At 44.6% G+C, this 26,994-nt stretch overlaps 1 protein-coding gene across 4 annotated transcripts in view; it reads left to right on the top strand.

Moving 5' to 3' along the window:
* ME3 (malic enzyme 3) overlaps positions 1–26,994 on the top strand; it is a 211,516-nt gene that overhangs the window by 143,088 nt on the left and 41,434 nt on the right. For all 4 annotated transcript variants that reach the window (XM_012469477.3, XM_012469479.2, XM_012469478.2 and 1 more), the window contains exons 5-6: positions 5,664–5,825; positions 16,317–16,420. In XM_012469477.3, the coding sequence (XP_012324900.1) occupies positions 5,664–5,825; positions 16,317–16,420 (266 nt within the window). The remainder of the gene's footprint in view (positions 1–5,663; positions 5,826–16,316; positions 16,421–26,994) is intronic.

The raw sequence follows: 26,994 nt of genomic DNA, 5'->3' as shown, positions 1-26,994 counted from the left end.
GTCCCAGGAGCCTCTGGGGGAGGAGGTGCTGAGAGCCAGGGGATCCTCCTCTGCTACTGGGCACATCCTCTGTAACAGCCACTTAGGTGTTTACACTTGGAGCAGATTGCTAGTGCCAAGTGCCTACCTAACATGCATTGGCCCACTTTGTGTTAAACCCTACTCTGTGCTCATTGTCAGGGGTTAGATTTCTTGAAAAACAGTCTCTGAGACATATTAGGGAGTGCTCTTGAGTCAGCCAACACTTGTGTGAAGGAAGAAAACAGGATAGAACAGAAGGAGATGTTGGACTGTGGTAAGATCTCAAACAAGGCTCCATTGAGCCCCTGAGGAGGCTCTGGAGCTAGGATGGCCCTTCAATAGCATCCAGAGGTGAAGCAACAGAGTGGGCCTTTAGATTCCTATATTGGGCTGCCCTTGGAAGGAGGTGTGGCTTTGGGCAAGGTGGCTCTCTTCAGTAGAGGAAACTCCCCGAGTGGGCTGATAATCTGAGGATACAGCTGGGAAAATAACGCTTTCATTCCTGCAGGAGGATCTGGACAGCACATCATCATATCCACCTCATGCAGTATGATGCCAAGTGCTCTACATAGATTAACTCATGCCAACCCTGTAGGAGGTAGGGACTATTATTATTACCATTTTATAGACAAGGAAGCTGAGAGGTTAGGTTCTTTGCAAGGGAGGAGTGGAACCAAGATTTGAAACTAAGAAGTGTGCATTATTTTTGTTGTGGAAAGAGAGAGAGGGAGAAGAGGAAGAAGATGATGAGGAGGATAAAAGGAAAGATGAGAAGGAAGGATAAAACAAAAGGAAGAGAAAGAAGAGGGTTGTATAAACAGTGCTATGGGCAACCTATGACCGTAGCTACAAGTCCAAGGAAGCTCCAGAGCAGGCAAGAATATTTGATCCTCAGGTCAGTCTTGGGTCAGTCCCATTGGGTCCACCCAAGCTAAAGGATGTGGGCAATAATTCAGAAAAGGCCTTAGGTCTGAGGCAGGTGGGCAAAGAAAGAATGTGGCACACCATCCTTCAAACCTCCCCTGAGTCATCAGAGAAACAGGGGAGTTATGAATTTTTAAACTCTTCCAAACAAGGAAAATGTGATTCTATTGTTCTGGAAAAGGTTGCTAGGCTTTAGAGCTAAGGATGCTGCCTAGGTTTGCCTTCAGCCTTTTGACAATATACAGAACTAGTGGCTCCCAGCCTGAGGTCCATTTATGTCATGAAAAACAGGGTGCGGTGTCTCCTCTCTGAACTTGTTAATCCACAGCAGGTCTGAACTCTGTTCAGTGCAGAAGACACACTTCATTCTCTCTGTTGGATCTATCGCATTGCCCACTGTTTGTGAGTGTGTGTCACATTACAGGCACCGAGTTAAGTGCTGATGAATCAAAGATGACACAACCCATTACTGACCCCAGAAGAGCTTCAAGCTACTATGAAACACAAGGAAATGTACATAACTATAATACAAGGAAGAGAGTGATAGGTTTCGTAGGTGAGGAAAATGCTATGGGAATTCAGAGAAGGAAGTGATAAAATTCAGAAGGGAAGCTTCATGGAGGGAAGTGCTTTTTGAACTGTTCCTTGAAAAATTCAAGGGTGGTAAGATCTGTATCAAGGAGATAAAGAAATTGAGAAGTAAGATGGCATGTTTGTAAGAACGTATGAGCCTTGTGCAAAATTGGAAGTATTTCAGTTTGGATGGAGTATGGAGATAATAAAGGGGAAATTCAAAAGGCAGATTGTGCCTAGCCCATGGAAGGCTTTAAGTGCCAGTCTAAGATGTTTGGGCTTTATTGTACAGGCATCAGGAACCACTAGAGATTTGGGGGCAAGAAAGTGATACATCTGGATGTGCTGTGGAAAAATGAGATGGAATGGGGAAAATCCAGTAGAGAGACCACTCAGGAGAACACTGCAGTGTCTCAAGTGAAGATGAATTATCTGATCCAAGGCAGTAGCAATAATATGAAGATAATGGAACAGATGTTTAAAATAGGGAGTAGGCACCATCAGCAGAACTTGGTGACCAATGGGCTTTGGTTGACTAACACAGAATAATCAAAGAAGACTGGATGTTTTTCAACTTGGAAGATATAGGGTAACAAAGAGCAGGAGAACAGCAGAGTAAAAAGGCTCAAAAGGAGTAAGAGGGAAAAGAAGATTTATTTGGTTAGGGACTTGTGGGAATTGGGAAGACTATTGGACATTCGAGTGGCAATGTCCAGCAGACAGTTAGCTACAGGTGTCATCCACTTAGGACAGTAGGAGCCATAGCAGTGGATGAGGATGCCAAGGTTATAGCTGTTAAGCTTTGCATGGCCAGACTTTCTTAAATGTTGCATTTGCCAAAGTCTCCCCTTGGTTTCTTTTTCATTCATTCATTTAACAGATAATAATTGTATGGTTAATGCTAAACTGGAGAGATCAGAAAGAATTTCAAAGTCTAAGATACAATTTCTGCCCTAATCATCACCATTAAAATCATAAGAGCAGCAACCATTTATTCATCATTCTTACTTTATACAAGGCACCAGGTTAAAATAAGATGTATGTTATTTTATTTCATCATTATAACAACCTAATGAGTTAAGTAGTAGTATTATTATACCCATTTTTTGGAGAATTGAAGTTCAGAAAAGTTATCTATTTATCCAAAATTACACATGGCACATCATCAAGGGTCCTACATTCAGAAACTGGTTATCAGATTCCAAAGCCCCAGCCATTAACCACTAAGGCTGTTTGGTGAGATAAAATGTGCATTTTAAAACATGTTAAATAACAACCCAGATGCTTTCACCACCAAAGGTTTAAATAGCACCTTGTGCAGGTCTTGGCAGGCAGTGGATCTTTAATATATGTTTGTAAAATGCAGACAAGAACCATGTGTGGTAGATACAGCAATTCAGGGGAAGAAGAACTTTCAGTAGACTGTAATGAGCAAGATTTATCCTGCTGAGAATGGGGAAAAGTACTCTCCAGAAGAAAGGAATAGAGAGATTGAGAGCGAGAGGTGGTAGGCAGATTTAGAGTGTGTCTGGGAAGAATGAAAAGGCCACTATGGCCAGAGAAGGCAGTTGTGTACAGATGTGTAGCAGGAGATACGTTTCAGAAGATCTGTTGGATTCAGATCATTGAAGAGTTAAGGATTTTGGACTCTATTCTATGGACTGCTCAAAGTCACTAACGGTCTTTGAGCCTGGGAATGGCATAATGAAAATGGGCTTTTGACACAATGTGTCTGACACTGGTTGGCAGGAGAGAATGGAAGGGAGGAAGATGAGAGGCAAGCAGTCTGGTTGTGAAACTGTTGCAGTAACTCAACTATAAGCACGGTAGGATTGTGGGCAGACAGTAGATGGAGGTGAGACAGTCACTCAGAGGAGTTGGTCATGCAGTAGAGTGCCCTGGGGCATGTCCAGCCTGGGAGAGTGGCACTGCAGAGCCCTGTCACCATCCTAGGGTTGTGGGGATAACAGTCTGGAGTAGCAGATTTCCTCTGTTTAACTTATGTCACTCACTGCCTCTTCAGCACGGAGAAGGATTCTGAAAGCATGGGAACCATAATAAGGAAGCTTTAGTTGGGAGAGATGATAGAGAAATGCCCAGAGTCTGGATACCCAGGCGCAGCATGAGGACATCGTCTTCAACAGGGAGAGCTACCAAGAGGTCAGATGTAGACTGCAGAGAGGGTGGTGCCAAAGCAGGGCAGGACTTTGCCAAGAGCATAGGCACTTTAGCCCAGCCAGTTGGGGTGGTAGAAGGAGCCCTGAACCAGGAACACTGACTGGAACCCTGCCCTGCCACATACACTAGCAAGATGACCTTGCTAAGTCATCTAATAGTTTAAGATAACTGATGTGGAAACATCCAGCCTAGTGCCTGGTATGTGGCTGATACTTAACAAATATATAGAGAAAATAAAGGTCTTGAGCTTCTGTTTGCTTACCTGTGAAGCAGAGATAAGAATCTCAGACCCGCCTACCTGCCCGGGGTATGGGGTAAGATCACATGAGATGCAGTCTGTGAGCACTCTCCAGAGGCAGTAGACCAATCTGAGGGAGAATATCATGATTTTCATGGATCTCTTGCACCCTCCAGAGACTCTTTTTCGGAAGCAGAGGAGTATTTTTAAGAATCTCTCCGCCTATTTCCACTAAAAGAGAGAATAGAAGTGAGAAGATACCATAAACCCTTTGGGTACCAGATCATGAATTCTTCCAGGGCAAGAATGGGTCTTCATCTCTTTATCCCCAGTGCCCAGCAATGTACCTTCATGGATTTAACCAAACCCTATGGTGCCCATGGCCAATCAGAACATCTGTAGCCCACAGCAGATCCGAAGCCAAGTTCCAATGAAGGGATCAGAGACCTATAAACTTAACTCTTTTAGAGATGGAGACAGCTAGTGCTGGTGAGCAGGTGGGAGTGGGCTACAAACAACTTCACTGTTACCCTGAGGGACTCTCCTTGGCCAAACATTCAAGGCCTTTCACAGTCTGACTCCTGCCTGACTTTTCATTATTTCCTTTCCTGCAACCTACACCTTCTCGTTCCTCACACACACCCTACATTCCCCCCACCCCCAGCACCTATAACCCAGATTTTAACTTTCTTTTACATCAAATGCCCTTCTCCTCACCCATACCCCACAATCTTCACCTGTCTAAGGTATGGCATATGTGTCCCTTCACCCATGAAGGGTTAACCTCCCATCTTCTAATCTCTGCCACTATTTATGCTATTCTGCTGTAGTCTGGCTTCCCTCCCAGAATCACGATTATTAATGTGCACATTCCATCTCTCCTTTGGCCCATTAATCCTTTAAGGGCTGGGTCCATGTATATTTGTTTTTATAGATGTGCAAACTGAAGCTCCCTCCCCTAGAATCTACCACAGTGTCTTATGCAAAGTAGGTGCCTCATAAATGTGTATTAAATGAATGATTAAACATATATCCATTATAATAATACAGTTATTCCTATCATCACCATCACCTTCATTCACATCTATTAATTCATAGTAGGTAAGCCTTGAACTAGCACTGCATCTAGTACATAGTAGGCCCTCAGCAATTCTTTGCCAAATGCAAAAGGTAAATCCCAGTGCAGCTTGAGACTTCCTGATTTCATATGTAATAGTGATCCTAGAAGATGTCACAAGGAGCCCTGGTCTTTGCAAATTGGATTTTTTGTAATCCAGGAGTAGGTTGGAAAGTACTTAGATTGGTCTTTAAACTCTGGAGCTGTAGCAGCAGCACGAACACTTATTTTTCATTTTCTCCCTTAATTATGCTCTTTCCTCTCCACCTCCCCAAGTTCTCAGGCTGAGAGTGTCTGTTGAGTTTCCTTGAAGGAGAATAAAGTGATTTGATATGGTTTCCTTCCAGCTGTTTCTGCAGCCCCCACCTGAACCTCAGAATGCAGGGCAGGCATCTTTCTGTCATATCCTCTCAGTGGGGTTTCTCACCAGCCTGCCAGGAAGGACCGGTCACCTGCAGGTGAATGAATACTCTGGCCTTATCCCAGACAAGCTGTTTCATCCCAGCAAAGTCAGTGGGCATCCAGTCGTCAAGCCTGATGTGCCCGGGCTGCTAAAATGAGCACTCTGTCGCAGGAAGTGCTGTCTCTGATTGATTTCCCTGATGATTTCAGGCCGTGGTGGTGACTGATGGGGAGCGTATCCTGGGCCTGGGAGACCTGGGCTGCTACGGCATGGGCATCCCTGTGGGCAAGCTGGCCCTGTACACAGCATGCGGAGGGGTGAACCCGCAGCAGTGCCTCCCTGTGCTGCTGGATGTCGGCACCAACAATGAGGTAACCCGCTGTCCAGGCCAGGAGCTCTGGGGCCGGAAGGTGGCAACTGGGATGGGGTGAGGAGCATGTTTGTGGGTGGTTATATCTACATAGCAATGGGCCATTTCTTTCTTGGCATCCCCCTGACCAGGGCACTCCCCCTACACAGTTGTGGAGTAGAGGACCTTCTTCTCTGGTTGCCCACCTCTAGCTCCATTCTGTTCCCTCTTCTACTCCTGGATCCCCTTGCTCCTCTACCTCCATGAGGCCCTCTGTGCCCACAGAGGCTTCCATGCTTGGGCTTCCTTCCTCCCTAACCTCCATTACCCCATGCAGTTTCTATTTCCCTTGAGGTGGGTGTGACCACTGGGCTGTGTTTTTTTAGCATTTTCAAGGCAAGCTGCCCCAGTGGAAGGATTAGAATTCAAAGCACCAGGACCAGGGGCTGAAATGTCTGATCAGGCAGATCAGTGTCCTGTAAATCCAGTGAAAGAAACTAGGCCAAGCTGTGGGTGAGATCCACCTGCAGGATTCCTAACAGGTTGTGGTTTAAGGAGCTCAAACCCCAGCCAATGGTTTGTCTGCTTTGGGAACCACCCTGGGCATGTCTGTGATTTGCAGCTACATCTCTGTGTCAGAAACCATGGAAAAATATCCAAGGATTCCCTCTTAATGACATTTATCTTTGAGATCAGTGCATGTTCATCTTTTAAAAATTGAGGCCGGGTACAGTCACTCATACCTGTAATCCCAGCACTTTGGGAGGCCAAGCTGGGCAGGATCACCTGAGGCCAGGAGCTTGAGACCAGCCTGGCCAACATGGTGAAACACTGTCTCTACCAAAAATATAAAAATTAACTGGGCGTGGTGCCTCAACCTCAGCTACTCGGGAGGTTGAAGCAGGAGAATCACTTGAACCTGGGTGGCAGAAATTGCACTGAGCCAAGATTGTACCACTACACTCCAGCCTGGGTGACAGAGCGAGACTCTGTCTGAAAAAAAAAAAAAAAATTGAGAAAATTCAGAGAAGTGTTAAAAATAAAACATCATTCACACAACAGGCACTAATCATTGTTTACAAATTGGTATATTTTCTCCCAGCCTTTTTTTCCCCAAAGCACTTATACAATAAAAGTTGGGTTCTTATTATATATACCATATTTTATATTTCTTTTTCAAATTTAATTATCTGTCATGATTTTTCCTCCAGGTCATTAACCATTCTTCCACAATGTTAGTTTAATAGCTGCCTGGTTTATCATAATTTACAAAAGAAAACCCCACAGTTGGACACTTGGGTTGTTTCTAGTTTTTTTTTCAAATATAAATTGTGCTCTGACACCCATTTTTGCAGATGAGTCTTTGTCCCTATCTCTGAGTATTTCCTTAGGATAAATTTCTAGAAATTTAAGTATAGAAGCAAAAGGAATGATCATTTTTTAAATTCTTGATTCATATTATCAACAAAGTTGTATTTACTTGCATTCTGCAGTGATCTCTCTTAAGAAAATTTGCCAAGACTCTTTACATGTCCTTCCTCTTCCCTAGACACCATGCATCCCCATTTCTTTTTTATTTTATTGTTTAAGACAGACTCTTGCTCTGTTGCCCAGACTGGAATGCAGTGGCTTGATCTCAGCTCACTGCAACCTCTGCCTCCCGGATTCAAGCAATTCTCCTGTCTCTGCCTTCCGAGTAGCTGGGATTACAAGCATGCACCACCACACCCAGCTAATTTTTGTATTTTTAGTAGAGACGGGGTTTCACCATGTTGGTCAGGCTGGTCTCGAACTCGTGACCTCAAGTGATCTGCTCGTCTCTACCTTCCAAAGTGCTGGGATTACAGGCGAGAGCCACTGCGCCCGGCCCATGCATCCCCATTTCAAACAAGAGCAAGCACTATAGATCCTAGTAAAGAATTATACTTATTCAGGCTTCATCTGCAGATACGATCCAATGATGGAACACTGGGCAGACCTTGCCTAACAGCTGGGAAATCCTGGGGGTGGGAGTGAGACGAGGAAAGGTAAGAAAGTGGGAAAAGTATTGGATTGGGACCTTGGTTCCCAATACCCTGATGAGCCAGGGACCTTGGTTTCAGTAACATGATGAGCCAGATAAGTCACTGCACCTCCTTAGACTTAATTCCCCTTCAGTACATTGATAGACTAGACCAGAAGTTACTGAGCATCCTGCAACCTCTAAAACCACTTGGTCTCCATGTGTCTCCTCACCAGTTCAGGAGACAGGAGGTTGGATGGGGACACACGCTTTACAGCTGCTCATCAAAACCAGTCTTCAAGTTTTGCTCTGCACAGTGGTGCCCTTCCCCCAGCCAGATATCTGAGTTTTGCTGAAATTGTCTTTTGGCCTCAAAGAATGCTTCTTTGCAAGCCTGGATGAGCGCAGCAAACTTTGTTTTATTCTTCCTCTCCAACACCTCCTGCTGTGTCCCAGCTGGATTTAATTGAGACCTTCATTCCTTCTAAAAGCTGACCTTAGACAAGAATTGGAACAGAATGAGTTTTATTCTGAGGCCACTGCATCCACTGGAAGGGTGCTGGCTGCCCTGGTGCACTGGGATCCTTTGTCACTGAAGGTCCAGCACTCAGCAATGATATGCTGAAGTTTAGAGCTGGCTCTAACTTAAAACAAACCCACCAGAAAAAATGACTGTAGCAGTAATTGTGGGTCAGGCTGTTTTTCGTGGACCACTGGGTTTAAGCCTTACAATAACCCTGTGAGTTGAGCATCTGTTATTACCCTCTTTTTTTATAGCATAGGAAACAGGCCCAGAGAGTTTCATTTGCCCAAGATCTGCTAGAAGTGGCAGGACTGGGATCCAAATCCGAGTTTGTGCTCCTCTCCCCACATTACACCTGTGCCCCCAGTTTCTGCTGCTTTGTAAGTAAAGATCATTTCTTGATTTTTAGAATTTTTTATTACTAAAATAAATTTAGAACATTATTCAAAATTTTTAAAGAAAAAGGAAATGGCATTTCTCCCACAGTGCTGCACTCGTGTTTCTTTCCAATATTTTTCTGTGCCTATACATAGAGGTGGTTATTACCTAGGTGTAATCATAATGTGATTTTGTTCTAATTTTTTCAATTAAGATTATTTTGTGAACACTTTGCCTTATTTAATAAAAGTGTATTGAGTGTTTAGTGGGTGTCAGGCACCCTGCTGAACCTGAGGGAGATACATGAGGGTCAGCCTGAATAGAATATTCTAGTTGTCAGTGTTTCAACACTGTCACCTAATTGGTCACTTTAATGAGTCATGTGTCACATCTACTCAAAGCATCTGCTTCTCCTCCTAGGGCTTTAGGCCTCTAGAATCCCCTGTCCCTTTTGGATGTGGAGGGGAAAGAACCTCCCCTGGGCCTGCTCTTTATGTCAGGGAGGGACCAGAGTACCCCCATCTAGGAAGAGGGAACATGCCCTGATCTGCCCTCCGCATGCATCCCAGGAGTGAGAGGAAGCAGTTCTTCCCTAGTATATTATTCTCCCCATTTTCAGATAAAGAAACTGAGACTGAAACATGTCAACTACTTACCTCAGATCCCACAGCTCTAAGTCTCAGAGCTTGGATTGGAACCCAGCTCTCTGCCTCCAGAGCTGCCTTGCCCACCGTGGTGCACTGCTCCAAGGGGTCAGGTGTTTGCATTATAGACTGGAAATGGGGGCCAAGAATGGGTGTTTCACACAGGCAGGATCCCATGGACACTCAGGATCAAGTCAGAGGATAGAGATGCTATTTATACCATCCTCCCCTCTAGGGAACGGTAGGCCCCCTCCAGACCCACTTGAAGAAATTCAGGACACAAAATTCTCAAAGTTATAAAGTGACCAACATTAGGAAGATGGTTATTTTTCTCCTTTCCCAACTACAGCTTTTTTTTTTTTTTTTTTTATGATTCTGTTTGCAAGACATCGCCCCCACCAGAAGTCCCAGGGCACATCTTTTGCTCAGAGCAAGCCTAAGATGTAACAAAGGGAAGCTTGGCCTTACCACTTTTATCTCACATGTCCACACAGGGAGGATGCTGTTGTGAGGGGTTTTTAGTGTCAGAATAACTGGACCATCTGTGTGTATGGCTCTATAAAAACTTCTGAGGCAACAGGAGCTTTAATCACAAAGACAACACCCCTCCAGGTTTCCTGTTGAAGGAAAACATCTGCTGTCCACAGCCCTGAAACTCTGCGTCACTTTCACCTGCCGATACCAAGGAGATTTGGAAAAATAAGTGTGTGGGGCCGCGATCCCATGAAAAAGGGACATCTCATGATTAAGTTCCAAGGGGGTAGGGGAAGAGAGCACCTGCTCAGGCGTCCATCATGGCTGCGTGTGGATTGGATTTATTTTGTTTCATCCATACGCAGCCAGTCACAGACTATTCAGGTTAGAAGGGATCTGAGTACCATCTCATTCAACCCCCTTGTTTTACATGGGAAAAGAGGCTCAGAGCAGAAAGGGCTTTCCCAAGGTTTTACTCCAAACCCAGAGCTCTTCCCACTCTGTGCTAAGGCAGTGTGGGAGAATCCAGGGGTGTGGGGCTTGGCTTTAAAACGACCCTACTGAGCCTTGGAGGTCTTCTCTTGGCAGAAGTCTTGAGCCTCTATGAATTCAGCCCAGAAGGAGATGCTGTGTGATCTTCTGGAACTGAAGAACAGATGGAGGGAGGGGAGTCATGTCTGCTTAGGGAAACAAGCATGGGAGCAGATTATCAGCAGAGCCTGGTAAATATTGCCTTGGGTGTTACTGGATTGCCAAGGAAGCATGGAGTTGGTAACCAGGCTGGCATTGCAGGGTTTCTTCTACCTTGCAAGATTATTGTTATTCAGCATTCACCATGTGGTGCCATCATAGAGCTCACTCTACACATGTGTAACCCATGAGGATGCCCTTGCTAGGATCTCTGTAGCTTACCCTGGGCTTAGCTGAGCTTCCCAAGGAATGAGTGGTAGGTGGGACTGCCACTGGGAGGGGAAAGTGTGCTATGCCCACAGCGTGAACCCAATGTAGTGACCTCCCAGACCCCCAGGTTCCCTGAGTAACATCACAGCATGCTTGTTGCTATGCAAGATAAATATTTTTTCAACCAGGAGGTTTATCTGTCTTCCAGCTTAAATCCAGTGCTCACTGATCTAGGCAGTGAAGAGGAGGAAACCATTTTGTTTTCCATGACATTTTGTCTCCAAGAAAAACCTTAGGGGAGGCAGAGCTGGGCAAACAGCCATAGAGAGTACATTCAACCCTCTAACTCTCATGGCAGAGAAGAAAGTTCTGCTTCACCCACTTTGAATAAAGGCCTTCACCTAAAATTATAATCATTAACTTACTTGGTTCCAAAGCAAACTTAGTAAGTATCTAACAGAGGGGAAAGATTTAGTCACTCAATATTTAGGTGCCAGGCACCCTACTGAACACTAAAGTCGAAGTGAATAAGCCTGGTCCCCACCCTGGGAAGAGTCCTGGTTTAGAAACCATGATTTCTGCCTTGTGGTTTCCACCAATGTGTTTTGTGACTTAGGGCATTTCATTTATTCTTTCCAACCTTCAAAAACTCATTGAGGAAGCTGAACCAAGTGATTTCTAAGACCTTCTTAGTTTTTAATTCAGCATCTCCACAGCCCAGTCCCAGGACTCTTAACAGTCATATCACTAAATGCTCCTCAAGGGCTTATGTGTGCCATCGCTGTACAATTCTCTGGGGAGATGCAGATGAATGAGGAGCTCAAAGAGCTTGCATTGTGTGATAGAAATCATTATTATCCCTATTTAACAGAGAGCAGAGAAAAGTTAAATACCTTGCCCAAAGCCACAGAGTTAGTTAAGTGACAAAGCCTCAATTCAAACTCAGGTCTATCTTATTTGGAAGCCTAGAGCCCCTTTGGGACCTACTGAGGATGCTCAGAGGGAAGCATCCTGACCAGAGCCACCAGGTCCAGTAGTGTCCTTTCCCCTGTGGCACGTTGCCTCCAAATTTGAAGATTCCTCTGCCTGTATTGATAGGGTTACCAGACTGAGCAAATAAAAATACAATACACTGTGACATTTAAATTTCAGATAAGCAATTCAACATTTTTAGCATAAGTGTATTCCATGTAATACATGGGTGAAACTTAATTCTAAACATTTCTTTTTAATTATTGCCTGTCTGAAATTCAAATTTAACTAGGCATCCTGTATTTTATCTGGCAATACTATCTGGTGAAATCTTCTCTTCTAAACACACGTGAAGAAGTCAAGATAGAGAAGGGCTGCAAGGAGTGGGTCCAGGCAGGTTGCTACTCCCACCCCTTGCTGGCAGGCATTCTTATATCTCAGTCAGTTGGTGGACACACAGCAAAATGTGGACTTCTTGTTCTATGTTGTGCCAAGTCAGCCATGGGAGCTCTGCCCAGTACTGTTTTAGAGAAGCCATTGCCATTCCTGCTAAAGGAAAACCAGCTGACTAGAGATGTGGACACAGCCTTTCCCCTGAACCCATTCCAGCTTTCCCTTTTCCCCAGCCTGGTCTGCAGGACAAGAGCCTGCAGCCACTAGTAACTTCTTCCAGGAGGACCAGGCAGAGGGTTAGGAGCTGCCCTTTGGTTCCCTGGTCCCCACAATATCAAGTGATGGTTAAAGAGGACACTGTCATGAGACCCAGACAAAGCTCAATCTCAGTGTAGCTACTTTCTGGTTCTGTGAACTTGGGCAGTTTATTTAAACCCTTGAACTCCAACTTCCTGTAAAATAGGATGAGAAGAGGTCAGACTATTAGAATGAACAAATGAATTAATTACTTTAAAACTCTATACAAACATAAGAAGCTATATTTTAACATCATGTCCATATGGAAACTTTTTTTTCATTTTTTGTGGTTAAAGTATCTGAGACATAGAACATTTTATTATGAAAGGAAAATATAAAGACTTTTTAAAAGCTTTTTATAGTCACCCTTGTATCTCAGCAGTATCTCATTATGGTTGACCTTTGATCTTTACTGCAGTATACTGAGAAATTTTTTGAAAATCTAAAAATACTCCAGTACCACTGGGGAACTTACCCAGAAACTGCATACACAGGATTGAGAAATTCACTCTATGCTGCCTGATGCACCAAGATTCAAACCTGTGATTTGGCAACATCCCAAATTATAACTCAACCATGGACCCTTTTATTCTCTATACGAATTAGCAAAGTGAATATTTTCTGTCAACACCAAGAGTAACACTATTTTCAATCATTTTTATGTACGTCCTTCCAAGCTCTGTGTGTGTTTCAGATAGTTATAATTATGATATCTGTGTATTTGTATCCTGCTTTTTCCACCATAAATAATCTCTTACAAATTTGTCCAGGTGACTGCATAGTCTAAAACCCACCAATTTTGATTACTGCCTAGCAATTTCAAGTTACTCTACTATCATTTATCATTTCTTCTTTCTGGATATTTGCTGCTTCTAAGTGGCTTTTGATGGTCACTTTGAAGGTGGCAGGTGGAAGGGTAGGCACCATGTATGCACCACTTTCACCCTTTAGTCCCCCACCCACTGACACACACACACACACACACACACACACACACACACACACACACCCCTCTACCAGGGAAGAATCCTAAACAGTTTCAAGGGTGTTCAATCCAGGGGATGAGGAGAGTGAAAGAGGAGGCCAGGACCTACCATCTTTCTAAATGTAAAACTATGGTACTTTTGACAAAGTGCTAACCCCACCTTAGATCTTATGTGTATGTGGGATTTGGGGTAAATGGTTAAGAACACATTTATTTCCTGTTCTTTCCTGTCCCTTAAACTACACCCTCCCCAACACCTACTACAGTGATATTAAAGCAGTATGGACCCAAAAGAGTGTCCTTAAAAAGAAAAATTGATTCTTGTTGGTATGCAGAAGAACCACCTATGCAGCCTGGCTGAGTGCTTCCAACCATAGACTCTGACCCCTACAGCCTGGCTTCGAATCCTGACTCCTGCATTTATGAGCCCAAACTCTTAAGCAAGTTGCTTAACCTTTCTGTGTCTTGTTGCCTCGTTTATAAAATGGGGGAAATGATGAGACCTACCTCTCGGGTCCTTTGAGAAATAGATATGAGAGAGAGGTACTGGGGCGACACCTGTGAAGAATAAAGGGGGAGGAAGTAGGAGTTGGGGGTGAGTGGAGCCTTCAGACTGTAGTACAGGTCAGCCACCTGTGAAGAGAGAGCAGGAGGGTGTTAGTAAGAGGCCCTGGGCTGCAGGGCAGCCTGGGGAGAGTCTCTCCAGCTCAGTCAGACCAGTGGAAAGTTCCTGCCCCCCGCAGACCTCAGCTGGGCAGAAATGGTTAACCCTACACTCCCTCCATGCTCAGTCATTAAGCAATCCAGGGAGAGTGTGGCAGCTAAAGGCTGTCCACCAATTGCCCTCCCTCAGCAGGTTCCCTTAAGACAGATCTGAGCCACACACCTTTGTGACTGACGTGACCTCACTGGGTTAAGTAAAGCACTTAGGACAATACATGACACATTGGAGGCACCTTGAAAGCTAAAACTGCTACCACTGTTTTATAGCATGCATTATAATTCACCAAGCTCTTTCACATATATTTTTTCACTTGATCATCACAATCACCCCATGCAGCCCATACTTCATCTCCACTTGGTAGATGAGAAGAAGGCTTTGAGAAGCCCCGTAACCTGCCCGAAGTCATAGAGCTGAGAGTGGTGGAGGTGACACTTGACTATAAGCCCCCGAGGGTCGGGGTGTAGGCCCACTGGTCCTAATCTTTGTGTCCTGCAGCAGCAGTTCAGATGGAGATGAAGATAACACAAAACCTTGTCCTCTAGGAACTTACATTTTTGGTGAGTCAGACAAAAACATAGATAATTCCCGGAAATTCTAACACATGGAATTACCTCCCATTTCCCAAATACACCAGGTACTTCCTCCTCCTGCCTCCAGCCCCCAACCTTTCTTCATGCTGACTTCTCAGCCTGGAGGCCCACCTGCTGAAATCTGCCCATCTCTTCCTGGCTGACCATTTTCTGCATGACACAATCCCAATCTGCACACCAAGGGGAATTTCTTCACTCATCACTGTGCCTCTGTGTGCCACACTTTGTTCCAAAGCAGCACCACTCTGCCTGCAGTAGAATGTGTTAGTTTACTCAGCAGCCACCTGTCAGCACCTAGAAGGCAATAACCATTTCTTACTTTTCTACAAATCCCCCGCTGGGCCCAGTGTCAGCAACAGTAATGAGAAATAAATGTGTCATGCATGAATGAGTCCACTGAATCTGTGATTGGGTAGGAGGAATGGAAGATGTGGAAAGTAAGTTGGCCAGCGGGAGTGGTCATTCACACCAACACAGACACAGATAACCCGATAGCGTATGATTGCTGTGAAGGAAAGAGCTGCAGGAGGTTGGGTGGAGGGGCCCTGAATACAGGCTAGGTGTTAAGGTGAGCATCTTTCTTGAAATGAAATTCCTGGTTGTTTCATTCTATGCTTGTATCCTCAGGGCACAGCACAATGTGAGGCACATGGTAGGTATTCAGTAAGATTTCAAGGAGGGAGAGAGGGAAGGAAGGGAGAGGAATGAAAAGGATAGAAGGGTGGGTTGGTTTTCTAATATGACTCCAGACCAGGGACACTGGATGAGACCCAATGCCTCAATGAAGATGCTGCCTAAAGTTGGCTACAGTGGATCTCAACCAGTGACAGTTTTGTCCCTAAGAAGACCTTTGTCAATGTCTCAAGACATTTTTCTTTTTCTTCTTCTTTTTGAGACAGGGTCTCATTCTGTTGCCCAGGCTGAAGTGCAGTGGCGTGATCATGGCTCACTGCAGCCTTGGCCTCCCAGAATCAAGTGATCCTCCTGCCTCAGCCTCCTGAGTAGCTTGGACCAAAGGCACACACCACCATGCCCAGCTAAATTTTAATTTTTTTTTGTAGAGATAGGGTCTCACTGTGTTGGCCAGGACAGTCTCAGACTCCTGGGCTCAAGAGATCCTTCTACCTTGGCCTCCCAAAGTGCTGAGATTACAGGCATGAGCCATCACATCAGGCCTTGAAGACATTTTTGATGGTTACAGCTGTGAGTGTTGCTAGAATCTAGTGGCTAGAGGCCAAAGATGCTGATAAATATCCTACAGTGTGCATGTCAGCCCTCATGTTAAAGAATTATCCCAGCCAAAATGTGAGTAGTGCCACTGTTGAGAAATCCTGAAATAGCCCTAGAGCCTGCAGACGGAGGTTGAAAGACTGTGTTTCAGAAAGACTTGCCTTGTTCAAAGCATCCTTGGTTTCTAAAATGGGGACCACCTGAGAGTCCACCCTTAGTCACTGGCTTAGCCTCCAAACCCTTTCAGAGATGACACCTGGGCGGGGGGTCCAGTCAGCTTCCTATTCCCTCCTCTCCTCCTACCTCCTGGTTCATCCCAGTAATCCTGGATACTTGTTAGGAAAAAAAAAAAAGCTGGAACACTGGGAGTAGGCTCAGTCAATGGGTGCTATCTGTTCCAGGAGCTGCTCAGAGACCCTCTGTACATCGGCCTGAAACACCAGCGTGTGCGCGGGAAGGCGTATGATGACTTGCTGGACGAGTTCATGCAGGCTGTGACAGACAAGTAAGTGGACTCAGTCTGTCCCTTTTGAAAGAGGACTTTTAAGAGATGCTGTGACTGAAATCAACACTGGTTTTGGCAGATACATAAAGAAAAGGCAGTAGATACATGCTTTTCCAGGTATTCTGAAAATTCCAACTTGATCCCTTGGATTGATAAGACTGGATGTCAAATGGGCTCACCATTCTCTAGGAGAATCTCTGAGAAGAGAGGGGAGGGAAGGAGAGGGCTGATGGCTTAAGGCTGTGATCTGGAGGTAGTTAAGTATCTGTTGTCCCGGGAGGAAAACCTCTCAGCCTAAGCTATTTAGGACTCTCATCACAAGTAGAGATGTTGCAAGTGGTGGAGGAAAGATGTGTGCCCTTCTGATGAAATGGCTTTGGAAGGCAGCATGTCACATTTGGTTATTTTCCACCTCTTTGTGAGAATGAGGAAGTGTTAATGAGGCACTGTGGCAGACCACATGGGCTCTGGGCCTGCAAGATTTATGAGATGTCATCTCTTCACTGAGGTGCACAGTCTCGGCAGCTTCTCCCCCGCTCGCCTGCCCCATCTGTCTGCCATCTTGGCTACCCACTTACCCTGCTGCGGCTGACGTGCTGCTGGGATGGAGGCCTGATGATAGCCTTCACACACCCATGTTTAGTCTGAGAGAAAATCTGGTCAAGCCAGAGTTTCGGCAGCTCAGTGGGCCTCTGAAGACAAAGCAGGTGCCCTTCTCCCTTGTAAAGCGCCAGCCTTCTTACTGCCCCAAAATTGCACAGGTTTGGCAGAGCTGACCTACCCATCCTTGGCAAAGTGCTCCCTTGCCCAAGCTCAGCCTCTCGAACCAGCGCAGCAGGCTGGAGCCCACAAAGTCTCATCTGGGTGGGCTTTAGGGGTGGGCAAACTGTAATTTGACCTTTGTGCCCTCCTCTTTTTAGATATGTGACTTTGACCAGGTTAGTAAACTTTTCTGAGTCTCCTTATCTGGTTTCCTTATCTGGAGATAAGAAAAAAGTTGTTGTTGTTGTGTTTTGTTTTTTAAGATGAGAGCAAAATAATATTGTGGTGTATAAGGTGGAAATGATCCTGTCAAAAGAGGAAATGAATGATGGACTGCAGGATAGGGGGCAAAAGTCCTCGAGTAAGCAAGCAGGACAAAGGATCCATGCACGCCTGAAGAGCTCAGTCTTGGAGCACAGAAAACCATCCACAGGGAGAAAGGGAAGGCAGAGTACTGGGCCCTGATGGAGCAGGTGGGTAGATGTGGTGGTGGGAGTGAGAGGGAGTCCCATTCACTTGAAGACAAGGTCATCAGCATAGAGTGGGGATGGGGAGGTTTAAGGATAGAGGAAGTGGAACCTAGTCATCTAGGAGAGTGGCAGAATGTCCAGACTGGGAAGCTAGAACGTGATCACTGGGCACCTCTCTGGGCCCCCTTGGGGTTACTGTTTATGAATTTAACTTAAGCTAGTTAACCTGTTTCTGTGTTTCCTCTAGCAAAGTTCAACTGTCTGGGTCCAAGGGCAGGAAGATGAAGACAGCAGAGTGTAATCAGGGTTGAGGATTTTGCCAGGCAAGAGAAAAAGGGAAAGAGCCAAAGAGTTGAGAGTCTACTCAAGGGAACAGTTATAATTGCATCATGAGCTCTAGGCTGGTTAAGAGGGGAGGGAATGGGAGGACGTGGTAGAGGGGAGGGACAAGGGACAGTGAAAGGGTGATCAAGGGAAAGGAAGTCCTGGTGAGGTTTAGAAACTGTTGAGTCAGGTAGTAGATGGAATAAGCTGGAAAGAAAGGAGATGGTGATCAGAAAGCTACATGTTTGCTGCTGAAGGAAGAAGGGCTGCTCTTGGGACAGAGATGACACCATCTTTACTTGGTGGCCACCAAGTAAAGCAAATCCAAGGGTCAGCTGCATTAACAGAGGCACAGCATCTAGGACAAGGGAAGTGGATGTCGTTCTTTATTCTCTCCCTTTCAGAAATCCTGAATACCATAACCAGTGCAAGAGAAGCTACATTGAGGTTTATAAATTACCTAAAGTGCCTTTGGAGAGCAATAACCATGATAGTGAAGAGAACAAAAAGCTGAGCCTGGTAGAGAGAATACTCAGAGACTGCTCTGTCTATATTAGGGACATGATAGTACCTCCAGATTCTAAAAGCTGTTCTTTCAGAAGAGAACTGGACTTGTTTCTACATATTTACATGAAAAAGAACCAGTTGGTGGAATGCTAAAGGAAGCAGTTTTCAGCTCAAAATAAATCAGAGCTATCTCACATTGCATTGGAGTGTCTGTGGGAATGAGCTCCCTGTCACAGAAAGAGTTCAAGGATAAGTTGCATGGCTTATTTGTGGTGATATTATAGGAAGGAATTCAAGAATAAGATGTTCTTTAAGCTGCCTTCCCACCCCAGTATTCTATTCCAACCTCTTAAAATATCCTCTGTAGGTAGCCAGATAAGTATTATTATTCCCATTTTATGCAAGAGAAAACTGAGACTCAGAGAGGCCAAGTTAGCTATCTCAGGTCACACAGTACCTGTCAGGACTGCAAACTGAACCTGGGACTACTGACTCCAAGTACAGACTGCTTTCTATAATGCTGTGTCACCTGTGGATGGAAAGAGAAGGAAAGGAAATTGGCTTTGAAAGCCCACTGTTTGCTTCCTGTTTCCAGGGCTCACTGCTTATCTAATGAGTCAGTAATCATTCTGTGATTCCCCAAAGAGAAGTATTGCTATTCATGTGAGAAGGTTAAATAAACTAGGATGTGAGAGGCTGTTCAAATTATCATCAAAATCAGTTCACAGTTTTACAGACACACACAGGCAGTCCAGGGGATGACCCTTGGGGAGGGGCATGCGTCAGCCAACAGGAATGTGTCCTTAAACAGAAAAGATGATGAATTGATGGTTGGTTGTTTTGACTTTCTAATAAGCTATAGCAGATGTTTCTGTGGATACTGTAGGTGGGGAATGAGCTGGTCTCCCCAAGCAATCCTGGGAATACAGTAGCTCCAAGACAGAATGTCCAGCCTTGGGGGTGAGTCAGGAGTTCCAAAGTCAAACACAACATATTTTAAGAAAGAAGCTTGGGAAGGGTTGACTCCTGCTTTCAACATCCTCATCTCTGTCCAAACATCCTGCTAATAAAAAGCTCCACCTTCCTGGCCCTACCCACTAATAGGGATGTGTGTTTTTTTTTGGCCTGAAATAAATATACTGTGGCTTAGTTCCTGTCCTGGAGCTTGGCCACTGAGGAGAACCTGCCAGGACAGAAGGAATCTCCATTTAGGTCTGTGAAGCTTGGAGTGTCCTTCTCAAAGCTGAGACAAAGACTGATGGCAAGGACTGACTGCCTCATTTTTCCTGCTCTTTCTCTGCCATGCAGTGAATGGGTGCATTGTACCCAAGCACCACCTCCCACTGTCACGAGTTTTCCCTGATGGTTTCCATTCACATTTTTCATTTCTGTTACTTACAGTAGCATAGATGAGAATTATCTATGTTTTAAGTTTGCACCTGGAGCCCTAGCTCTGTCTGATAATTGGCTTGGGCTGGACAGAAGCTTGATGTCAGCAGCAGCTTCGGCCTTTAGGCAGACCAGGAAAGGAAACCACCCCCTTCATCCCTAGTTCCAAAACCCTAAATACAGGGATTCTTAAGCTGCTTAGATGAGAGTGTTTAAAAAGGTAAATGATAAAGAAACATTACTTTTTACAAAGTCATCTACTTTTTAGCTTCAGGAAAAAATTTTTCTTTTAGTCTATCCATTTTTTTATCTCTGTGCATTCACTCTCTCTCTCTCTTTTTCTCTCTCTCCCCTCAACCATAATCACACACACACGCATAATCCTTGAGATTCACACCATACTGGAAATCACAATTTTACTATTAGTGCTCCGTACAGCAAGTTCTAGTTTTCACAGAAATTCATACAGCTGTGGGCCTCTCTGATATTTGGAGCCAGTTACCACAGGCCCACCCCTTAATGTTACCTTCCAAACTTGATGTGACCCCCGACCCCGTCCTTCCGGAGCCAACCCTGCATTCTCCAGCATTCATTATCTGTGTCACTTCAACCTAAATGTGACTCCTCCCATTCCATCTCCCCTCTGCTTCTCGTCCCACTTGTTTCTACCCTTACATTTGGAGGGCTACCCTAAACATTTCTGTTCAACTATATGTGCTGTCAGAATGACTAGATGGCTCTCCTGTGCCCTGATCAGATTTACAGGGATGAAAGGAATTGTGACTTGTTGGGCCTCTGTACAGAGCAGACCATCAAAATTCAAAGTTAAAGCTAAAAACAAGGAGATGAGATTCCAAGACTGTTCACTTGCCTCTTGATCTGTGGTGTCAAGGAACACATCTACTGTTTCTTTTGCTATGTAACAAACCACCCCAAATCTTAGTGGCTTAACATTTTATTTGCTTTTTATACTTGCAAGCTGAACTGACTCAGCTGAAGTGGTTCTTCTCCTGGTTTTGCCAATGGTCACACATATGGCTGCTTTCAGCTGGCTAACTAGCTGGGAACAGGCTCAGCTGGGACACTGGAAAGGTTGGGCTCCTCTGTCTTTCCATTGAGTCTTAAGGTCTCTCCTTCTTCACCTGGCCTCTTCATATGGCCTCTTCTCTTCCCAGGATAGCTGAACTTTTTACATGACAGTCCAGGACTCTTAAGAACACAAAAGTGGAAGCTGGAACTGGCACAGTCTAACTTCTACCACATTATACTGGTTGAAGCAAATCACAGGTCCATACTAGAGTCCAAGGGAGGAGGTTATACAAGGACATAAATACTAGGAGGCATGGCGACCACCAATGTCAGAGACTGCCACACCCCATCTAGCCTGGGAGGGATGAGGAATGGGGCAGCCTGCACTACAGGAGGGCATGAGAAAAGAATCACTCAGTTACACAGATAAGCAGGAGAATGGTATATAAAATCAATGAGCATGTCTACCTAGTACTTGCTGTAAACCAGACACTGAGCCATGCATAGTGAGCAATACACAGAGAAATAAACAGAAATAAACACTTTCTTAGCCTCTGAGTCTCTGTGTAAGTCTGCAGCTCAAGCAGAGTTCTGGGGCAGAAACATAAAGTTGGGAGTTGCCAGCCCATAGATAGTATTAATATCAAGGGAATGATTGAGTTTGCCCAGAGAAAGAGAAGAGAATATGACTCACCTCTGTTTTCTGAACTGTGCTCTATGGATAACTGCAAGTCAAAGTGCTCAACAAATTTTAGGACTAGTCTAGGATATTGTTGGTAAGAATGGCCAGGAGAGTAAAAGGTTTCATTCACTGTGTCAGCTCTGATTGCTTAGGACTGTGAACCTCTTTGGGTTCAACAGGGATGAGTGTCATGGTTGATTAGCAATGTCTGCCCTGAGCAGGGAATAAGGGGTGGCAGCTGTGTGCTATGCTTTACCCACTTTTGATCTGTGAGGAGCCTTGTGACCTAAGCATCTGTGACTCTGTGAGCACTCATGTCGGCTGGTCCTGCAACTCCCACAGCTCGATAGCAACTCCGAGGCTAAGGGAGCCTCTGGGTTATTTTTCTCAAGGTGTTCAGGATATTTCAAGAGCTAACGTAGGCCTCTATTTTGGTCCACATGAAGCTGCAGCTGCTTCTTCTGAGTTATAAAAACATGCAGGAATATGCTGTCTTGGGTACACTCCACCCCCACTCCCACTCCCAATCCACTCTGGAGCAAAGTAGTGGATCTAATAAAAGTAGGCATGCTAATATTGACCTATGGTTCCTAAATCTGGCTTTGCTTCTGAGTCATCAAGAAAACTCGTCAAGAATATAGACTTCAGTCTCCTATGCCACAGAAGGCCTGGGTTGAGACCTGGACATCTGTGTTTTTGAAGCTGTCCTAATTATTCTCATACAGCTGTGCATAAGATTGAAATTTGAGAAACTCTGTAGCTGAGCACAGTGGCTCATACCTGTAATCTCAGCACTTTGGGAGGCCAAGGTGGGAGCATCATTTGAGGCCAGGAGTTTGAGACCAGCCCAGGCAACACAGTGACACACCCTTCTCTCCAAAAAAAAAAAAAAAATCAGCTGGGCATGGTGGCACCTGCTTTTATTCCCCACTACTTAAGAAGTTGAAGCAAGAGGATCACTTAAGCCCAGGGATTCAAAGCTGCAGTGAGCTATGATGGCATCATTGCACTCCAGCCTGGGAAACAGAATGAGACCCTGTCTCTTAAAAAAATAAAATAAAAAGAGAAACTCCAATGGACCACATCCCCAGAAGAGGCATCTTGAGCGGCCCCAGCTCCTCCCACTTTCAGAGTCAGACTGAAGGCCAAGGTGAGGGTGTAAGGATTAACACATGGAGACTTTCCACAGTTTTATCAGCAGGGAGGAAAAACACAGCAGATTCTCTCAGCTTACCCTGCCCTGGGGGTCTACCTTGCAATACACCTGCAGCTCTGACAGTTTCTTTTTAGTCTGAAAACTTCCCAAGCAGGGCTGTGCCCATTGTTTCTGCTGGAATCCCCTTTGCCATGAGAAACCTGAGCTGCTTTCATGCAGGGAATAATTGTATTTCTACATGTAGGAAAAGCAGTCACACATCTGGGTACCCCAACCCCAAAGACACATCATGGGCAAGAATCAGGCCTGCCTATCCCCATAAGCAGGTACATGTTGGGCCTGATTCCCCACAAAGTGCCTTGACTTCATGACAGTGAAACTTCCCTGCTTGGAAGAGGGAGATGGCAAATTCATTAGTTAGGTAAAGATAGTGGTGATTGCCTTGTTTGGGGAATTTCTTCTAAAAAACTTCCTGTGAAAATCACATCACCTTCTCCAAAAATATGTACATTTGAAAATTTCACTCTTCAACTGGGAGGGGTATACTTATTCCATAAGGGAATGCATTTTGCCAGCGAAGAGATAGAAATAGTAGGTACTACAGCCAGAACTCTGGGACTTGAGCTTTATTTTCATAACTGAGGTGAGAAAACTTACCAAAGAAGCTTGAAGCAGCACCAACAAATCATGTATCTGATCATGCATTTCCAGGGCTTCTGAATAATGACTACATACCCAACAGTCTACTAGGCACTGTAATGCGATTCAAAAGAAATAAGAGACATCAGCTAGGCCAGGTGCAGTGGCTCATGCCTGTAATCCCAGCACTTTGGGAAGCCAAGGTGGCTGGATCACTTGAGGTCAAGAGTTCAAGACCAGCCTGGCCAACATGGTGAAACCCCATCTGTACCAAAAATACAAAAAAAAATTAGCTGGGTATGGTGGCACATGCCTGTAATCTCAGCTACTCAGGAGGCTGAGGCACAAGAATCGCTTGAACCTGGGAGACATTGCAGTGAGCCAAGATTGCGCCACCGCACTCCGGCCTGGGTGACGGAGTGAGACTCCATCTCAAAAGAGAAAAACAAAAAAAGACATCAGCTGTGTCCTCAACAACCTTACATTCTTCCAAGAAGACAACATTTTTGAATAGAAAATAATTAGGAAAGAGTTGAGTACTCAATGATTTGGTGTTGACCCTCAGTTCAAAGGAAATTCAGAGAAAGGGGCAATCAGGGATGACTGGGAAGAAATGAAGGTTTACAAATTTAGGGCCGAATTCAAGTAAGCCGCAGGAGAAAAAATGATGTTCCATATAGAAGGTATATCATGAGAAGAGCAAGAACATAGAAAAAGCAATGAGTATGCAGGGAAGGCAGTGAGTATCTAGAAGAACGGCCCAATTAGAGATGAATGTTTAATGGTTTGAAATAAGGTTAAATAAGGATATTGCTGACTACATCTATTGTTTAGGTTTCTCCAGAGTAACAGAACCAATAGGATATTAGGTATTTAGATAGATGAGAGGGGATTTATTATGAGAATTGGATAACATGATTATGGAGGCAAAGAAATCCCATGATATGGTATCTGCAAGCTAGAGAACCAGGGAAGCCAGTGGCATAGCTTAGTCTAAATCTGAAGTGGGGGTCATTGGTGCAAATCCTGAAGTCAGAAGGCCAAAGAGCCTAGACTTCTGATGCCCAAGGGCAGGAGAAGATGGGTGTTCCCAATTCAGAAGAGAGAACAAATTCACCCTTCCTCTGCCTTTTTGTTCTATCTGAGCCATCAACCAATTGGATGGTGCCTGCCCATATTGGGTGAGGGTGGATCTTCCTCATTCAGTTCACTAATACAAATACCAGTCTCTTCCAGAAACACCGTCACAAACATACCCAGAAATAATGCTTTACCAGCTATCTGAGTATCCCTTAAACCAGGCAAGCTGATACCTAAAATTAACCGTCACACTATGATAGGCCTTGAAATCCAGCCAGAAGGTCATGATTATTAGAGCTCAAAAGTAGAAAGGGCTCCAGTCATCGAATCCAGTGGTTCTTAAATCAAGTTTCCCTGGGCCCCAGGACTCCACAGAAGCACAGAAGCACATCAGGAGTGCTATAAAGGAAATACTTTCCACCAACCATAAAAAATTTAAACCACTTGAAGAAACATTTTATCGTTTTTCATTGCCTTCAATATCTGGTTTCTGCTCAATATTTTATTAAAGAATTCTTCTGCTAAAAATGTTTGAAAATTGCCAATCCACAAAATACCTTATCTGGGACTTGATGTAGTGAGCCATAGGGAGCCATGGTAGGTTCTTGAACAACAAAAGTATTGTATTAAAATTGAGAAGATGTGGGAGGAGATTAGAGGCAGAACCCATAATAATGCCCCAGTTCAAATGCTGCCTTCCCTAGGGAAATCTACTCTGACCAGCCTGGCCTGAAACTCTTTCCCTGACTATAATCTTACTGGCTGTATAATTCATTTGCTAATTAATTATGCACTGCATTGTGACATCTCTTCTATAATGGCCTGTCACTTTTCTTTAAACTTTTTGTGGTCTTTAAGCTTTCATTGTCAGAGGAGAGATTGGGCAAAGATGTGTTTGGACTGTGGTAGAAGGGCAAGAACTGGCATGGATGGCCTTTAAGATCATTCCTACCTCAGGTCCTATGACTCAGTAACATCTCTACCAATGGTAGTTCCTAGAAAGCGTGGCTTTACTCATGGAGTAGATGGTGAGGGTGGGAGTTGTTGATTGGTGGGTGGTCAAAAGTTTGCACCAGGCTAGCTACCAATTAGAATGGACTGAAGGCTATGAATCTGACCACATCTGAGGAAGCACAGAGGAAGGAACTTTGGAACTCATTCTGGCTTCTCTTGACTCTGAAGAAGAAGAACAGTTTCCCAGTTTCAGCCTGATATGGCTAATTGTTGACAGTCCAGCTCCTCAATGTTCCCAGCAGAGCAAGAGCCAGATTTTGCATGGTGACAAACTCCCATGCATGCAAGGAATCTGTCCTGGGTCACCGGCTAGGAGACTGTATCAAAATGCATACTAGCACCCAACTCTATGGGACCTTTTCACTTCCATTGCACCAAGCAGACTGCATAACTGAGTGAGTTTGCAGTTCACTAGTTAAGATCCAGCCTCAGGACTGAGGCCAAAATGTGCTGGAAGAAACTCACTGCCTGGGGATATGATTCAATGACACTAGCTGGCTATTTCCTTTTCATTTTCTCTTAGCAGCCTGATTTTATCGCTTGGTATCAAGAATAGGAACAAAATCATCCCCAGACCTGAAACTTAGATTATAGCAGAAGAGATGAAGAACTATAATGGTGCTTCATCTATAATGGTGGTGGGGATGGGGGATCTGATTCCTCTCAATGAATAAGCACTAATAATAACAATAATAACTCTTATTTATTTGCTTACTATAAGCAGATGCTGATACAAGCACTTCACACAATATTAACTTGTCTAATTCTCACAACAACCGTATGAGGTCGGTACTATTATTTGCTTTAAGAGATGAAGAACCTGAAAGTTACAAAGTATAAATATCTTATCTAAGAAATGGGACCCTAATTAAGACCCTACCCACTAACTGCAGTTGTTAAAAGCGTGAATTCTAGAGCTAGACTGCCTGAGTTCCAAGCTACTTGTTAACACTTACCAACAAGCAACTTAATTCATCTGTGCCTCAGTTTTCCTCCTCTCTAAAGTGCATTTTTCTTTTTTTTTTTTGAGACGGAGTTTCGCTCTTGTTACCCAGGCTGGAGTGCAATGGCGCCATCTCGTCTCACCGCAACCTCCGCCTCCTGGGTTCAGGCAATTCTCCTGCCTCAGCCTCCTGAGTAGCTGGGATTACAGGCACGCACCACCGTGCCCAGCTAATTTTTTTCGTATTAGTAGAGACGGGGTTTCACCGTGTTGACCAGGATGGTCTCGATCTCTTGACCTCATGACCCACCCGCCTCGGCCTCTCTAAAGTTCATTTTTAAGACTTGTACTTATGATAGATCAATGAGGCTATCCATGTAAAATGTTTAACATACACCTGAATAACAGTAAGCAAATCATGTTTGCTATTCTTATTGATTTAGGCAGTTTCCAAAGCCACTCTCCCGTAGGTAGTGCTTTTGTGTGCCCACATTCATGCATTCATGTTAGAGTTAACATACCCGTTTACATGTCCACCACTGCCGTCCACAGTCCCTCACCCATCCCTCCCCGTCATTC

Source organism: Aotus nancymaae, unplaced genomic scaffold, assembly GCF_030222135.1.
Source record: "Aotus nancymaae isolate 86718 unplaced genomic scaffold, 86718_ANA_hifiasm-v0.15.2.pri h1tg000059l, whole genome shotgun sequence".
Lineage (NCBI taxonomy): Eukaryota > Metazoa > Chordata > Mammalia > Primates > Aotidae > Aotus > Aotus nancymaae.
Note: the sequence above shows the minus strand (reverse complement) of the source record. Positions and strands in the feature narration are given on the sequence as shown.